Source organism: Chenopodium quinoa, unplaced genomic scaffold (assembly GCF_001683475.1).
Source record: "Chenopodium quinoa cultivar QQ74 unplaced genomic scaffold, ASM168347v1, whole genome shotgun sequence".
Lineage (NCBI taxonomy): Eukaryota > Viridiplantae > Streptophyta > Magnoliopsida > Caryophyllales > Amaranthaceae > Chenopodium > Chenopodium quinoa.
In genome coordinates this window covers 383255-402914 of record NW_018742931.1, presented here as the reverse complement: position 1 = coordinate 402914, position 19660 = coordinate 383255, and the positions used below count along the sequence as shown (strand labels likewise).

The 19660-nt window shown below is 31.0% G+C and overlaps 1 protein-coding gene and 1 pseudogene across 2 annotated transcripts; one reads left to right on the top strand and one right to left on the bottom strand.

Moving 5' to 3' along the window:
• Positions 1-874: 874 nt before the first annotated feature.
• On the bottom strand, positions 875-4245 carry LOC110728381 (heat shock factor protein HSF30-like). Of its 2 annotated transcripts, none has more exons than XM_021908028.1 (3): positions 3485-4245; positions 1552-2299; positions 875-1326 (listed from the first exon to the last, which is right to left on the bottom strand). In XM_021908028.1, the coding sequence occupies exons 1-3, from the start codon at positions 3800-3802 to the stop codon at positions 1292-1294; spliced, it is 1101 nt and encodes a 366-aa protein (XP_021763720.1). In that variant the 5' UTR covers positions 3803-4245; the 3' UTR covers positions 875-1291. The 2 variants fall into 2 exon arrangements, with proteins under 2 accessions (XP_021763720.1, XP_021763721.1); XM_021908029.1 differs by having other exon boundaries at positions 875-1186; positions 3485-4208.
• A 13925-nt stretch (positions 4246-18170) lies between these two features.
• On the top strand, positions 18171-19228 carry LOC110728380 (annotated as a pseudogene).
• Positions 19229-19660: the final 432 nt, after the last annotated feature.

Sequence of the window (19660 nt, the reverse complement as noted above, 5' to 3'; positions counted from 1 at the left end):
GGCAAAGCCAAAGAGCTTGTGTAGTTTATGGCTTGTGATTCAGGACAGAATTGATTGACGCGATGGAATGTTCCGATGATATTCTTTGCTGCTTTTATGTTCAGCATGACAGTATTCAACTGAGGCCTAGCAGAAAGCGCTGGATTAGTGGCTATATACCATGTTTATAGTATGTATGCAACTGGCTGGGATTTTTGGACAAAGAGATACAGAGAGCTATCTGAACTGCTTGGAGCTAGGACTAAAGCAAAATCTACCTGATGTTCTTCGAAGATAATGTCTACTGTATGTAGTTGCAGAGGAAGGAAAGATGTTTATTACAAGTAAGGAATGTAAAACTAGTGAAACATTGTACAAGGAAGCTGTCTTTAGAGTGGCGTGTATAAGATGATTGACTTGATTCTGTGAGATAAATGGTGTTCGTAACTCTTGTTAGTCCGTGCTACAGCTATCGTTTCTGGATTTTTTAGTTGCAGCTTGTCTGCTTCTATCATTATAGCTAAGATTGCAGAAATTGGCTTTGCCTCTCCTGTTGTTAATTCAGTACAAAACCCTGCTGCAGTGTGTACAGTCGTGATTGAGGTGATTCAAAACTGAGCCTGGTTGCCTTCCGTTACAAGAATCCACGGATGCAGCTAGAAATACTTAGGAAAATTTAATGCTGAACATCTCTTTTATCTTCTTATCTAGTTATCTTCAGTAAATCAGCTCTCAGATGGTCATGTATATTTTGTGGACTACGAGTATCAAAAATTTAAGCTCCCAAACGAAAGGCTTATATTTACATGACTTCAGTCCCTAAATCCATTGTGACTGCTTCTCCTGAGTTCCTAGTAATCCAAAACTAGGAAGGAAAAGTAAAGAAAACCAGGCAATCCTTAAATTAGAAAAGTTAGATTAAGTAAAGTAACTGCGATACAGTATTGGTTTACAACTGAATCCAAAAATTAAATACAAAGTAGATGTCTAAAAATAGGCAACTTTTACACGTTATAGTGTTATTACATCGTAACAAAAATGACAGTACTTGCACCATATATGTAAACCCAATACAGATATTTATCAATCGATTATCAGCAAAAGATATATTAATCTCCTAGTTCCAACAGAAAATCATTAAAAACTCAGTTCCTTGAATCGAAATCAATTCTTCTCAAATCACGCTACCCTCTGTCATAGGATTGCCCTGCCAAAAAAACAATGAATTACATTACTGCAAAATAAACCACAAATATATCTTACTTGATTAGTAAACCAATCCTAAAGAATACAAGAAACAAACTCTCAACCGTCAATTACAGCCCCTTGCATCCTCCTGCCACCTTTCTGCATTACAAATCAAACACATCATGAGAAATGAATACCTAGTAAACTACTACATTTAACAAACCAACATACAGAAACAAACTTATACTGCTATAACATACCAATCACGAGGGGCAGAAGCAAAGCAATCGAGGCAAGGAGCCATTACAATACAATCAAAAGAAAATCACTCAGGTTTTGATCTTAAAAAACCCATTTGATCAATTAAGTCTTGTAGATCCTCACCCCAATTTGAAGGATCTGGCACCAGGTCCTCTACTGGTACATCCACCTCTTGTTCATCGCCAACATAACCTTCCCCCTCGCCTAACAAGTCCTCACTCAGTAGCTCTTCCCAGCTAATCTCACCAACACTTCCCAAATTTGCACCAACTGATGAAGGAATTGGATCAGGTTCCACTATTGGCTCCTTAACATCACTGCTTGACTCATCATCCAATGCAGCTGAGAACAAAGTCTGGATTTCTGATTCAACAGATGCCAACCCTTCAGTAGCTTCCACTGCAGCAGATAGCACTTCTTCTTGCAAGCTCTCTGCGCTTGGACTAGCTGTTAACCTCCTTTTCCTTCCAATCTCAATGCCTTCAAACACTCTACCCTGCTCATTACGTTGCATCAAGTTCTGTACAAAGGCTGGGTTTGTAAGGGCTTTGGCTAGAAATGTCATCATTTGTTGCTGCTTTCTCTCAGTAGACTGAAGTCGAGACTCCATAGTACGGATTTGCTCCCTAGAGACTTGCTGTTGCTGTCGTAGCTTCACAATTTCAGACATCAACACATTACGATCTCTCCTTAGCCTTTCCATCTCACCCTCCAATCCATAGTGACCTATCTCAACACAAGCTCCTCCTTGATGTTGAATATTTTGTCCTACATTTCTCCTCCTCTTGATGTTCCTTAACAAATGCTTTTGCCCTCCTAGAAATCCTTCATTTGCAAATTCCCAGCGATCAGGATCAACCTTTCTGAAACCCTGAAACATTTGAAATTAATAACTGGTAAGTCACTGGGCTTTAAAGATAAACATTATTTAAGGTAACTATCTCGAATGAGAAAGTATATGATAATATCCGCAATTCATCAGTCTCACAAACATGATCACTGGAACAACTAGCTGTCCATGGGTGTGAGATTGATCAATCTCGAATATTAACATAGACTTCCTTGGCTCGAACATATCACACCAGCTATGACATCAGAGAAGTCTCAACTTTTAATCATCTTGAACATATCACACCAACAATGACACCAGAGAAGTTCCAAGCAATCTTCAGTGCAATGATTCCATCAAATCTTCATATCCTAGAAGAATGATCAAAACCAATAGTAACAACTTGAAAACGATCCGACAGATAAAAGGAGCTAAATTTGCAGTCACATAAAAACAAAAATTAAAGATGAAACAAAGGGTAAATATCAAAGTTGAAAGGTCCTTTTGGCAGCAAAACCCAACTCAGGCACAGAACCTCAGAAAATATCTCCCTTGTAATGGTTATCTCTGAAGCATATTACTAACAAACAGGTAGCAGGCAACACTTCAACCCTACAAGTATCAGCAAAATTAACATTAATCATGTTAAGAATGTTGCATTTCTCACAATATACTCATCAAAATGAGCAATTCTGGATTTCTGACTGTACCCATATCAATTACTCAAACCCTAATAACATGGAAAAAAAAAAAAAAAAAAACTTTCAAGTTCCAACCAACAACCCAGCTAATTTAAGTTCACATAAACATTTCAACAAGCACATGACACCAACAAATCAAATACCCAAACCCTGAATCAAATAACAAATGTTTCAGCCAAAAAAAAATATAAATCAAATAACACAGAATTTCATACAAACTTTTCAACAAATAAATGATACCCAAATCAATCACCCAAACCTTAAATCAAACAACAAAAGTTTCATACAAATATAAACAAAACCCAACCAAGTAAAACAGAATGTCACACAAGCATTTAAACAAATACATGATACCCAAATCAACTAGACAAACCCTAGATCAATAAATCAAACAACAAAACTTTCCTCCAAACAAAAAAAAAACCCAGATCAAATAACACAAAATTTTCACACAAACATTTCAACAAACACTTAGTAGGCAACAAACATAAACCCAAAAAAAAAAAAATTGTAAATTCTTACTTACATAAGTATTCAACTGACGAATAAAGCTGGAAAAATTGTTGTGCTTGAAAAACTTAGGCAAAAGCAAAGTAGAAAACTTGATAGAATCCCAAACAATGAAGCTATTACGAGCTTTACTCCAAGAAACAATAGTATCCGTTGAAGGGTCTTCCACCATATCAAAAGTCTTGATCAAAAATGGAGGTGGACCCATTTCATGGAGCCCCTCCATGGGTCTAGCAGAGAAGCTTGATACTGATGAAGACGATGAAATTGATGATCCTGTAACCGCGTTACAGGGGATAGTTACCTCTTCTTCCTTAACAATCACATTTTCCATTTTCAGCTGAAAAACAGAGCAATCCCTAATTCTGAAATTTGGGGAAAATTAAGGGGTTTTAATCTTAATTGAAGATGGATTAATTCTGGGTTTTGGGGTTAAATTGCAGTTTGATAGTTGGAAGATAATTTAATGGCGGGAGAAAGATGGGAAGTGGGGTTGAAGAAGGTTCTAGATTGAGGAGAGAGAAAAAAACAGGGGAATTATGAAGGATGTAAGGATTTCTCAACTTCTCTTGGAAGTTTCTTATTCACTGTTTATTGAAATTATTGTTTTTTTAGGGGAATTTTGACAAAATTAAAAGTTAAATAATGGAGATGTAGCCAAGTGTAAAGTAGTGGGGTTAGATTTTTGATTTTTTGATTGTATTTTTGTGAAGTTCTGGAAAGTTCTGAAATTTATAAGAAGTAGACAACTGGGTTCAGGCATTAATTTGGACCGTTGGATCATTGTCCGGTTTGCCCCACTCATTTTTTTAAGACTATTGAAATTGACAATAAAATGACCCGTTTGGTAGGTGGTAATCGTAACACTATACCCGAGTATAATGTTTTATGCTCTTCGTTTTTAAATAATTAACATAATTAAACTTAGCACATATGTCAATGCATTACTTTGATTTTATAGGTATATAATTAAATATTAATAAAAAAATATATAAAAATGTTGATATTATGAAACTTTATATAATATTAGAGACAGAGGTGATCAAAGGGCGAGTCGGGCTGGGCCAAGGCAAAAAAAATCAGCCCGCATGCTTCGGATAGGCCGGGCTTTTCGGGTCGCGTCGAGCTGAGTTTGACCAACTCTAATTAAACTTTAACAGAGATCCGTCAGAAAATTGAAAAGACATTTACGTTTATCCAACAATAATTCAAAAGCGATATCATTAGTTTGGATGTATGTAATACTTGTATTGAGCTTTTAGATTTGGTAAGGGTTGATTGCAAGTGGTGTACGTCTTTTATTTATTTGTGAAATCACCTCTCCCTTATTACAAAAAAAAAAAAAAAAAAAAAAAAAAGCATTATTTATTTTATTATTTGGGTGCAATGCAATATGTAGGCAACATAGTGATTATGGCTTGTGATTGGTGGAAAAATGAATTAATTACTAACTGTCCCTTCTTATGGAAACATTGAGGAAATTTTATGTGTCTGAATATAAGGCACAATTATTCAATTTTTACTTACGAGTACTACTGCCGTGTCAAGCCTGCAATTCATGTGGAAAGTAATGGCCCAAAAATTCCCAACGTTTAAGAGCGGAATACCACATTTCTTTGCATATGTTGGGCCCATAAATTAATAAGATTTACTGAACTCAGGCCTTTTAAGATCGCTGGTATTAGGCCAACTTAGGATGGATCAGCTATTAACTAGACTGAATCCATCTAGTAAGGTCAACGTTGATTGGGCCTTAGCCGAGCTGAATCTGATGGACCAAGGCCTAGATATTTCATTCGCCTAAGTTGACCCTAATTCTATTCATTGTCTGAACTCTGAAGTATGAACCACTATTGTTGGCCATACTAGGTTTGTGCCCGATGCATATTTTTAACCAAAAAAAAAAAGGTGAATGTTGTATATTATTAAAGTGGTTTTGGAACCAACACATAAATTAATAGTTCATTGGAAGTGGAGAAGAAAATAAACGAAGATGTTGATGGGATGGAATGAGATGAGATAAAACTAAAACATAAGATGAAATGGAGGAGAGAGAGTTTAGCTTGGTGGTCGAAGCGATCCTTTAGAGAAAAGAAATTAGTTAAATTTTTATATCGAATTCAAATTACATCTCTAAAAATAAAAAGCATCATTGTTTAAAAAAAATAAATAAATAAATGCATAAATTTGTACGTCAGCTTTAGATTAGGCAAGAAATTTAATCCAAACAGTGTTTTATGTGTAAATGTACAATAAAATTCATATGATACTTTTCCTTGACCAGTTAGTGATTGGTATCTAACATATCTATCTAGTGATAAATTGCACAGTAGATTAAATTGATAATGCAGGTCATTTAGTTTTTGATAGTGGATTAGTGGATATTGATATTTGTAATTATTGCAGTCTATTTACTTTTTTTTTAATTTATTTATTTTTCTGATACATTAGGAATTCCCTCTCGAGAAAGGCTTTCTAATATTTATTATTTTTATGTTAATCTTGGCCGAAAATATTTTTAGAAAGGCCAAAATTTGAACCTTTAACCTCGCACGATGCCACGACATTTTAGAAGTAATTTTGCATGATTGGAATCTTTCCACTTTAATCGTATTATTTTCACCAAATTACCCCTCATTACACTTATGTTATCTCAACTTTATTATTTATTCAATGAAATTTTTTTGAACGCTAGCGCTTATATATGGTTTTCTGAATAATGTGTATTACCAAATCACATTAATCTGTATGTACTTTTATTATTTTCATTTCATATAAATTTAAGATTTGAATCAATGAAATTATTGACCTTCAGTTGGCTTATTAAATGAAACACATACTTGATTCTTAACCCCACTTTTCATAATTCATATGTGAAAAATGAAAAGACAATACATTAATAATTTAGAGATACTAGGGGTCCAACGTGCACGATGCGCGCGGTATGACTAGCCCTTTGAGAAGAGTAATTACAGTTGGCACTAATGCTCTATGACTATGTACAAGGTATTTTGTTGTATTTATTTGCATATAGGTGATATATATAATGGATGTTGTGAAACTATGCAATGACTTGGGTAGAACTACTTTAAGTTTTATAGAGGAAGTGATAAAATAAGTACAAAATACAAGTAACAAGTTATAGAAACGTATACGGTGAATAAACGTTCTCATCATCATAGTGTCATGCATGTAATTTTTGTTATCAGGCAAGGAACGAAGCAATGGTGATGCTTTAAACAAAGAAACTTGCATCCATGAGGCGACCTGACAACATGAAAAATTAAAAATAACAACGAAAGTAGAGAACAACAACAAATTAGGAAAGATAAGAGTAGTCAGCTAGTGACTGGGAGTAGTAGCAATTAGCAAGCAGGATAATATGAGAGGATAATATGCCGTGGAGGAGTTGGGTATTAGTGAAATAGAAAATGGAGAGAAGAAGAGAAGTGATGAAACGTGATTGAGAGAAGATGAACCAGACAGGCATACAAAGGAGTAAACAGTAAAGGTCAGTCTCAAATTGTAAATGAGGTTATGGGGGTAATTAGGTAAATTAATATTTTAAGGGATATAATCGTCTTCGCACTGTTCATAAGCGTTTTCTTACACTTTTTATAAAGTAGGGATGGGATATATTGTGAATTTGTGACTAATCTGGTCAAAGTGAGAAGAGATATAGAGACTAACCATCCCTCCACCCCTTATCCTCTAAATATACTCTATGATTAAATACAAGAGTCAAAATATTGATACATAACCTACCACCTTACGTCATAACGTCCATATTCGAGTGAAAGGTCCAAAATAAGCTGCACCTTAAATTAGACACGTATTACGAATTTGGTTGGCACTTTTGAGGAGAACAAATTAAGGAAAGACATGCTTCGTTGAAAAAGGTGGAAAGTGCCTTAGATATTTAGGTTTATGTCTTCTTGATGGGGTTGTAGTTGTACAAGTAATTAAAGTATCTATGGCACTTCCAAACAGGTCAAAAGAAGATGAGCTCTAATCCCTATTGTTAAGCACTAAGCAGCAATAATTGCCCTATATACAACATTTACTAATAATTCGTCCAACATTCATTTTTATTACAGTATAAGTTAGACACAAACTTAAGTTAAATTTGTATCTCTCAAACTCGAATTTTACCGCTCCGTCTTACATCTATTATCATTATTCTTAATTGCTTACTTTCTATATATGATTCCTCACTACTACATGATCATAAGGCCATCTCTTTCATGGCTGTGCTATTAGGTGATCATTATAGTATAGTAGTACATGGTAGCACTAGTTTGTACATCGGTATTACAAATTTACAATTTCTCTCATTCATAACTTTTTAAAGCTATATATGTTTGGGAAATTCGGAATAAAAGGTTGACATGAATCAATAATAAAAACTAAAACTAAATCGAATCATGGATCATGACTTAATAAGTGATGCTTAATACAAACGCTCGACCCTCAGCAATGTATGCATACATACATAATTCAATGTATTGTGTATCTTTAGAATTGTAATTTATTCAATTAATTGTACCTAAACTAGAAATAATGACAAAGGAAAAAGGAATTAATTAGGCGCATATGATGACGAAATTGAAAAGCACTCGTATAAAAGCATACAACGTTAAAAATGCAAAAGCATCAACATAATAAAGAACAATAAAAAGGAAATAAATAGCTAGAAAAGATGATGATTTTGATTGCCCCTTCTCCTTAACTAAACACAATGCAATAAACTCACGAAAGATGTCAAGTTGAAGTTGCATACATCATTATTTCATACATTACCTCATCATCTTTCAATTCATACTCAAAACAACCACTCACTAATTTGTCGACTTAATTATCTAATAAACAACTAACCTATCTAGCTAGTTATAATTCAAATTCATAATTCTTAAATATATTAGCTTAAATTTGGTTATAAATGGTGTAGTTGGACTAATCAATTGCCTATGATCAGTTTGGAAAGTTATTATGACTTGGTTAATTGTTTGCTACATGCATCCCTTTTAAAAAATATAAAAATAAATTTTTGCTACTATATAATGTTTGATTACATATGCTTTTTTTATGTTTGATACTAATAACCTCATTTTGAAAAAGTTTGTGATAGTATAAAATTTTGGGAAATGATTTCGATATATGTGTGCTCTGATTATTTTCTCATAAAAAGAACATTTATTGGTATGGTACTATGGTGGTAATTTGGTGAAAGGGTGTTAATTATTAACAACTGAAATCAGTTTTTGTATTTGTATGAAAAACTAATATTCAAAACGTGACATCGTAAAATTATGAGAAAATGCTTATGAAACTAAATACATAATGGGATGACATGGTATATTATATCATGTTTAATGTGGCTTTCAATTATCAATGTACAAATCTGCATGAAAAAACTATTCTTTTATATTAAGGAGGTGAAAAATAATTGTATTCATCAATTATCAATATAGATAACTATATACTAAGCGAATAATACATGACACGTGTCAATTTCTAAATAAAATAAAAGATTTTCCGCCAAAATTCTTTAGTGTTTTTTTTTTTCTTCGCCAAATTGTTTTAGGAAATTTCTATTTCAGTATCATATTTCCTTTTTTTATTTTTTTGAAGAGAGTATCATATTTTCCTTCCTACTTAATCATTATACTAGTATATGTTTTTTCAGTATAAAATTTTATTTCAAATCTTTTATATCACTATTTATATTAAGAAAAAAAAATGATTTGAATGTAATGCAAGCTTTCTCTTTATAGAGAATTAACTTAACCATAAAGTATAAAAAAAATTCATAATTTTAAATTTAAAATATGTACATACAGCGTACGGGTACAACAAAAAATGTGTTATTCGAATTTTTTTTTAAAGAATATGAATACCTTATTGTATATTTTATAAAGAGGGAAAATTATTTGTAAAATTATTTTGAACTACAGATTATTATAAATCTGTATGATATTTAGTAAAATCGTGCGTTACATAGGGCTTAAACTAGTTTATACTATATATTAAAGTAATCACCAGATTTATCCCTAAAGTACATGTGTCGCATGCAAAAAAAATACCCGCCAAAAACTTTATTATTTTTTCCCATTTTGCTTAAAAAAGTTAATGAATAAAAACTAACAATAGTTTATAAAAAATATTTAAAATTATATATCTAACAAGAGTTTTAAGGGTAGATATTAAATAAATTCAATTTTTTTTTTAAGAAAAAAAAAACTAAGATGTTATATAAGTCATTTTATTTAAACAAACTTAATTTTAATTGACTTTTATTATTTACGGGTCTTATTATCATGAATTCGTGCATTGCACGGGGTAAAAATTAGTATAATATTAAAACATACACTAGGAATGACACATGCCACTTCTTGGTGTTGTTTTTCCCTCGAAAATCTCATTTTTTTTCTTTTTAGCCAATGCCACCTACTATAATTTATAAACAAAATATATTCACCATAAATCTTATAATTTTGATTCACATACTTTCCAAAATTGTAATAGAATATTTTCCATATCTATTACTATATACCTTATAAATATTACTTCGTATGGTATATCTTTAAATAGCACAATACAACATATGTTATTCTTTCAAATATTAATATATTTAAAGTAACGTAATTTTGTAACAATATTTTAAAAAAAAACAAAAACAAAAAAAACTAATAAATCTATTACTCTATATGAATAGTACTACACAAATTATTATTAGGAATCGTCCTACTAATAGCATATTTCTTGGAGAATAATATCATTATTTTTTTGTTTTTAATTTTCTGCTATTTATGTACTCCGTATTACTTATTTATGTTTTTCACTATCACAAAGTGTATAAATGCACAATAATTTAAGATTTAGTGCAATTTTTATCTTCTTAATATTTCGAAAAGAATCTCTTTTATATTATAAAATGGGAATTTTGTTTTTTTATTTGTTTTTTATTTTTTAATTGGTTTCTTGCCTAATTCTAATACAAATTAAAGAACATAAGAAATCGTAGGGTGTATAACAATATAGCTTAACATTATAAATCCTAATCTATGTAGATGCATGAAATCATATAGAAGTAAGACAGTTTAATTAATTAAAATTTCATCCTTTTATAATTTTAATCTCCAATATTTCATATTATAATATTTTGTTAGGGAAAAAAATTGATCAATATCAAAACGGGGATATTATATATTCCTACCCATTGGGTGTAATACATAATTTTAAAATACGTAATTGGCTAATACACTATATTTTAATTTATTCTTTACATTTATCATTGGATTTTTAAATCACTCATATATGCTCTAAGGATATAGTTTTAATATGCTTATGGTCTAATTGATCTTTCGTTATATTCAATGTTTAATTTAGTTATATGTGCAAAATAAGAAGAATTATAATTGTATTTTATCCATGTTACTGTATTTTTATATTAATTAAAAAATTATCAATTTAATATAGTGAAAATACCGTGCATAACACGGATACTAACCTAGTTAATTATAAATATGTAAACACTATTGACACATATATAATATATATATTAGTCTCCCATAACTATGTCAAATGGAAAATTATTATAGTAGCTTTGAGCAATTTATCTGATAAAAATAAAATCTGTGAGAAAAAAAAAAGGGGAGTTTATAATTTTATGTTACTTTTGTATAATAATGATGATGTAAATATATAATGATGTATAATAATGTAAAGTAAAAAATTATTAAGAAAAGAAAAACATGTAGATGCCATTCTCAGTAGGGAAACTCATAATACAAAATTGATAGGGTCTAATTGATTGTATATGTTTTGAACAATCTTGGTTTGATCCGACTTAAATTTGATAGTCTTACTAGTCATCATCAAATGACATTGTCTTTCACTCATGCAACAAGAATTCGAAATCTAAGCCAAACAAATAACCTTTTATTGTTGGCAAATTAAAAATGATTTCAATAGCACCAACCTTGGGTTATGCATTCAACTAAGTTAATTGAATCAAATAAAAGTTAAAACATTGAAACAAAGCTAATTAAATCAAATAAAAGTCAAAATAAAATATCACCTTTGACCAATAGTCAGATATTACAAACTAATGTCATAGGTGCGACGCATGCCATAATGATAATAAATAATAATGATTCCCCATATCATACAGTTTAATAATTCAACAATAGGAATCCTACTACAAGTTCAATCAATCATCTCTCACAACCAAATCCAATAATTTTTTTTTTTTCTACCTCAATTATAACATCATCAATTTGACAAAACTTTCTATTCATTAATATTAAATAAAAATACATCATCAATTTATCACGTAGGAAGTATGATTCAGTACCATGAAGGAACAAAGTCAACTACATTACATAGCAATATAGCATGGATGAGCAGATAACAATTCAATAACCTTTGCTTTCATAACAAGAACATTGTTTTTAAGAACCATTGCTTTCCAAAACCATTTGCCAACCTTAAAAAAAAAGTTTAGAAAAAATGAAATACGGAGTATAAAAAGTCTAATGCATACACAAACATGATCAAAGCAAGTCATCCAATGAGCCAAGACAAATGTACAAATTCCATGTGGCAGACACATTAACCATTTTTTTACATCACTCCCACCACCAACGGCTCACATTAATTTATGAATTGCCATAACTTGGAGTATAAAAAAATTAAATTATTTTTAATTTATTTTATTTATATTTTAGTCCATGGAAAAAGTTTTATTGTGACAAATTACGTCATTTCAATATTCTCTCTCTTGAATTATTATTATTGAGGCCCTCCTGTCGCAAAAATAGTAGTAATAAATAATAATATTAATAATAAAATGACAAAATGGAGTTGAATGATTCTTAATAAAGCTGAAAAATCCACTTCAAAACCCAAATATTTGGAATTTTTCATTTTGCCCCGGTCCCTCAATAATTAAAGTTTCCTTGATTGTTTTTATTTTAACTTCTATATTAGTCCCTTTCTTCCTTTTCTTCTTCAAAGAGCTCGAATATTGCTTAACATTATTGGACTAAAAAAAAGGGAAAGTATAAGTTCTTGGAATAGATAAATCAAGAGTTTATCATGTTTTTATTATTGTCAAAAATTATGATTATTATTATTAGGTCATATTCGCTCACTTTATTTTCACTTATTTCTCAAAAAATAAATATAGCTAAGTTTACATAAAGGTCATTCAAGTTCAAAGTAATCTAAATAAAGATTAGGCAATTTAATTACACGCTTAATAAAATATTTACAACATATTAAGTCACCTATAACAAGCCTACCTTTTACATCTATACTGAAAATGTAAATCATCATTCCTTATTACTCCCTCCGTTCAAGAATGTATGAGATGTTGAACTTTTTTCACTATTCATGCATTAGTTTTGACTATAATTATTTACTAACATAATAAAAACATATTTTATCATAAAATATGTTGTTAGATAGGTATCAATATAAAGTTTCATGATATAATTTTTTAAATAATTTTCATTGATATTTAATTATATAAAAATAAAGTCAAATTAGTGCATTGTTATGTGTGCAATGTTGACTGTATCATGTATTGTAGAACAAAGAGAGTAAATCGACTCATACTCAAATGACGCAAGATTACGAAGCAAGTGTGTACAAAACTACAATCTCTTTTTGATATTTAAGTGAATAAATTTTGTACTCCGATATAATGTTAAGCTAAAAACGCTCATAACAAAATCAAGTGCAACAACATTGTATTAATGCTTATTTGTAACTATGTTGAATATTTTCCTAAAATAGGGAGGGCAAATCACGAAGACTTTATACACTGTTTAAGTCTATCTAATTGGTTTTAATTTAATCTACTGAACAATAATTTCAGAAAAAGAAGATTCACAGTCAACATCATGAAGATGACGTGGAGAAATATGATTGGCTCCAGAGTTTTGGAAATGAAAAAAATAAAAAATGGGTTGATACCGATTTCCACTCCATGGGTGAAGGAGAATGAAGATTCCACCCACGTGGCAGGTGGGGGAGACGTCACTATGACGAGGATGTTGAAACCTTCTACTATGTCGTCACCTTCTTAGGTGGGCCCATCCCACTATCAGCCACGTCAGCTTATGCTCTCTTATACTCCTACTCCATCCGTCCCAATATATAGTTCCTAATTGTATTTTTTCACGATATTTAAGAAATAGGGGGAGAAAGTGGATGAAGTATATAAAAAAAAGGTGAAAAGTACAATTATAGACAAAAGTTAGAGAGGAAAAAGTGAATAAAGTACATAAAAATAGGTGAAAATGTACTTATGAACAAAAGTTAGAGAGAGAAAGTGGAAAAAGTACAAGACAAGTGAAAAATTTAAGAGTAACTTAAGAAATAAAATGAATAAAGTTAAAAAAATGAGGGTATAATGATCATTATATATTATCCAAAAATAGAAACATGAACAACATTTTAGGTCTCCAAAATAGGAAAACAGGAACTATAATATGAGACAGAGGTACTTCGTATTATTCATCCCTCCTTGGATAGTTGGATACTTGGATCCAAATAGTTTCCATCAATAATTAACAAGTTTTGCATATAATATGATCACATAATTGAATTCAATTAAATACTTGATCATACTCCCTCCGTCCTTTTATTTGAGACCCATTTCTAACATTTATTACTCACATAATAAAGAGAAATGTGTCTCTAATAAAAGAACGGAGGGAGTATTAACTAATCGTTTAGGCTTTGTAGCCTTTGTGGGGTTGATCGAAAAGGAATAATAGACAATCAAAAGCAAGTTGGACAATCTTTAAGGGATAAAGCGAGTAATATTTTCTCTCTTCTCTTTCCTATGTGCATGAGATGGGCTGACATGAATGTCGATCAAGCAACGTAGGGTCATGGGCTAACATAGATACCAATATTTTGGGCACAATTACAATTTTGCAACGACTTGATGACTCATTTATTTTGATCAAATTTGCAATAAAGAAATATAAATTTTATCTAGGAGACCCACTTACATTGCACGATCTAGCATTTCAATACAACACGACATGTACTTAGTCATGAATAAAGATCGACATGAGCCTAACACGACATAACTTGTTACTTTCATCAAACACATCTTGCTAAAGACTTAGCTTCAGCGTGACAAAATTTAATTGCTGACACAACACGTGAGCTTGCACGACCTGTCTCATGCCAAGCTTAGACTCATGTGTAGAGGATGACGTCAAAGATCACAAGTACACAAAAAAAGAGGTTAAATAACAACGTCAAAAGTCAAGAGTGACGCCACTAACACCAAGATAGAGCACATTTAATATCCATCACTCCATGTGCTCTAATCTCTCTCCTTCTTTTCCTGCCTTTCACTTTCTTTCTCCCTTACGCTACTTCTATTCTACTCTCTCTCTTCTAAGCATATATCCTGTATTTCTGTATTTGGAAATCTATTTTACTTGCAATTTACCACATTTTTATGCCCCTAATATTATTACGTCATATTCGGAGTTAATTTTTTATTTCACAAGAATAATTATGTTACGCAGTTTCTTACGTAATAATACTGCGTGCTTTTACTCGCCAATTATTGGAACTTGTTTCCAGTTGTCTAAACAACAGATGTTATTTTTTTTGTGAGTATTTATTTTTTCCAAAAATTAAATTTGGCTCATAATCTTGTGCCCTACCATGTGGAAAATTTGTTTTGTGTTGCATCATAACTTCATCACCATGTTATTCACGCCCTTTTCTTATTATCCATCGATTATGACTTATTGTTATTGATCAATGCGGCTAACTACGTATCAAAATTTAAGATAATTCTATACACAGATTATAATTCGTACTCATATTATACTGGATGAATTTCGTGCGATGCACGGTTTGTTTATATTTTTTCAAACAAAATATTTACTAAATATATATTTATCTGATAAACTTTGTGATAATCGCTTGTTTACTACTTGATTTTATTTATTTTAAAATGAATTATTAATTTTGTTTTTCATATTTAGATAAAAATTCTTAGTATAAAAAGAAAAATTTTATTTCATAAAATTTCACGTGTGGGTTGGTCAAGGGTTACTCGGTTGGTGAAGAGTTACTCAATCAGTCAAGGGTTACTTGGACAGTTAGGGGTTACTCGGTTAGTATCTTGGTGTATCTTAGCCGGCCACACGATATGGCCAGCCACACGGAAAACGTGCTGATTTTATTTTTATAATTAATATAAAATGTTAGATCTAAAATAAATTGCAATTTTTTTTCATTGGCTAAAATATAAGATTTTCCTGTGAGACGCTCTGATAAATTTTTATTTATTATTATGTTCCTACGTAGTGCTTTAAAAAAAACATACTTATATGGCATAATCCTATTGTATGTTTTAAAAATATTAATCCTACGTGGAGTTTTTTTTTTCCTACGTAGCGCTTTAAAAAAAACTAATCTTACGCGGCATAATCCGATTGTAGCGTTTAAAAATATTAATCTTACGTGGCGCTCTAATAATTTTTTTAAAATTAAAATCCTACGTGGCGCTCTAAAAACTCTGGAAAAACTCCCCTTTATATATATATATACTAGTTTGAGCCCAGCCGATGCCCAGATGGTTGATAAAAGTTTATAATACACTTTTGGATTGAATGTTAAATACGGTTATATAAACCCTTTTAATAATGCAGGATATTTAGACATACTGAACTTAATTTATATTTTATTGAATTGAGATTATTTTTACTGAACTGAAATTATTTTCACCAAAACTAAAATTATTTTTCCTGATTAAAACTTATTTTCGTTAATTCTCTATTATTTTTGTGAATAAATTAAATATATTATAAATAGATCTTATTTTAAAGAAATTTTTAATACGAATTTTGTGATGGAATTAGTACCAAGATATAAGATATTTATCAAATGTTATGATTAATTTTGTATGTATGAAATATTAGAAGTTTAGCGATAATAAAACACTATATAACATTTTTATCTTTGAAAATCTATCCAATCTTCGCTTACTTAGCATCATATGTGTCATAATATATAATACCTATTTGTCGCCTACATGGCACGACACTTGGTGAAAAAACTGGAATGCCAAGTGTCGCTATCTCGTGGCCTGGCTGTGAGACCGACTTTATTTATTAGTGATATGATATAAGATTAGCACCATCGAGACATATTTTGAATGAGAAGATCAACAAGTTTAAATATCACTTATGCACTTATTTGAACTTACGTTATCTGTATAGTATCTATTAGTGTATCAAAACTTAATTTGTTCGATATAGCGTGAACAAAACAAAACCTAATTAAAAAGAAAGGTATTCACTTTAAGATTATGTGATTAATTTATAAAAATTACGAATTTCGCAATGACAATGGACAAGCTCTAGCATGCATATAATAAGAATAGTTAGCTTGATTGTAAAAAGTTATAAAATATCCTATCTTTGTTGTGATCGACGGACGGTACATAATACTCAAAGGCTCAAAGTTAAAATCTGGAATCTAGCACAGTGACTAAAAGATTGGACATTAGCTTTTGAAAAGGATACATAAAAAAGACTTTTTAAAAATATGAATATGACCATAAATTAAATAAATGTATCAAACTATGCTACCATTTTCACAAATCATATTTAACATAGGCCAACTGAAATTAATATATAAATAAAATGAGAATCTGTTTAATCTGAGTACTTTTTTTGTTTGTTGAATTCTTCCATAAAAGTTAGGTATTTGGAATTTGGAAGCTCCCAATTAATTAGCTAATCTCTTGCTCACACCTAAATTGGACTAACTATTTTTTATATTCTTACAATTAGAGGAGCCCGCAGATCTATGGAAAACACTGAATACTTAAATACAAGTAGGAAAATGGTACGGATTTTATTTTCAATAACACGTACTAATATGTAAATTTGATTTAATTAGTTAACCCCTTATAGATTCGGGTAATATTATGTTGATATATATACTTGGTATGAGTTATAGTGTAATACTTGTATATCTAATATGGATTATGAACTAGTTATTCCGTCACACTATTGATAAAATTTCAATTCATATTCCTTCCTCCTTCATTTGGCCTCTTTTAAAACGCGACATTGGCTTTGCACAAACTTAAAAAAATTGGAATAAAATTATGAAATTTCAATCGAATTAACTTATTATATAAAAAAAATTAAGAAATTTTAGTTTGTATCATTTTTAAACAATGTGTTTGGTTTGGTAATTCAAAGTCTCCTACACTCAAACTAATTTGAATTCAAGTCAAACTATGCCCCAATCAGAGTGAAAGCTCTCCTAACATGCTGCTACATTATTCTCAAGTCTCGAACTCAAGACCTTAATAGTTAGATTTGATCAACTTCTTTAATAGCTGAAATACATCTAGGAACCTGTTGGACAAATTTTTGTTGTATCATAAAGGAGTATACTAAACAACAAATCCTTCGTTTGATCAAGTAGCGAGTCAAATTTTTGTCAACTCAGTGTTTACTATTCCAAGTCAAGACCATTGGTTCAAACTCACTTACTTTTATCCGTGCACCAAGTTTAAACCAAGTCGAACTCAAGTAACTTACGAGATATCTCGAATATCCAATCGAAAGTAAATAAAGAAAAAAAATACTACCCCATATTGCAAAAAACAATAAAAAAAAAAAAAAGCTACTCCTTAATTGCTTAATGATGTAAGCAAAGCAAAACACCACCTTCTCATCAACCTCCCCTAAAATCAAAAAATTATTTATATATAAAACCCTCTTCTCCTTCCAATTTACATCCTCTCCCCATTTTCTCTTCTTCATTCACTCAACTCGTTGACATCAACACTTTCTCTCTCTAACTCAACTTTCTCTCTCCTCCCAAAAATAAAAAAACATGCAAGGAGTTCAACACCAAGTAAGGCTAGAACTAACAACGGCAGGTAACACATCACCACTAGCAATCGACGTCTCAGAATCAGCAGAAGTAAGGATCCAACGGCTAATAACAGAGAATCCAGTAGTCATTTTCAGCCGTCCATCTTGTTGCATGTGCCACGTCATGAAGAATCTCCTCCACACGATTGGGTTCATCCAACGGTGATTGAGTTAGATGAGGTTGAGATCGCCGCCATACCTCCCAACACCGGCGAAGATTCCGGCGAAGCTCCGGCGTTGTTTATCGGTGGGACACGTGTCGGTGGATTAGAAAGCCTCGTGGCACTCCACCTCAGCAATAAGCTTGTTCCTTTGCTTGTTGATGCTGGTGCTCTTAGTCTTTCTGTCCCTCTTTGGGTATGATCATAAATTTCAAAAAAAAAATTAAATTATTTTGGTACTATTTTGAGTAAGTCCAATAATAATAATTATAATAATGATGAAAATTATTATTGTTATTATTATTATTTTAGGATTTTCTTAATTAATTCCCAACCCCCTCCCCCCTTCTAGAATGCAAAAAATTAATAAGTTATATAGAGTAATTATTACTTGATTAATGATGATGATAATAATACTTGAATATTAAGTTGTAATAATATTTGTAATTTTGAGGAGGAAAAGAGGGGAAAAATAGGGAAAATCGAAAAAAAAAGAGTGTATTATATGAAAATTATGATGTTTTTATTTAACTGAATGTATAGTTATTAAGTGGAATGACAAGTGAGAAGTGTGCATGATTAGAGTACGTGTTTGGTTATAAATTGTATTGGTATCTTTTCATTTTTAGTTATGCATGAGATTATTGATTCCTTTTATTGTGGATCTACTTCTATTGTTCACACCTATGGATGGAAAATATTATCATTTTGCCCCGGATCAACGCTTTCGTCTATATAGATTTTGGTCCTAATGGTTATAAGGGCGTTATAATTATAAATTTGTTCTCAGGTTTTGAGCGTCTTTGTCCATTTCAACATTAGAATTTTGTGAAGTTTTACATTTTACACGGGGTTATGAATTTTCCTTCTTTTTAGTAGTGTATTCCATCTCAGGACATTAAGTTTTTCATTTTGGGCATCCTCGTGATCAATCCATTTAACAAATGTGACATCACTTTGCCATTTTGGTCATCCATGATGATATTGGTAGTTTTTAAAGGCTAATTTGGAGGCAAGATATAATAGGCGTATGAAAAATAAGAAATTTGGGGATGAAATAATGGGAGATCAAATAAAATTTACCAATAT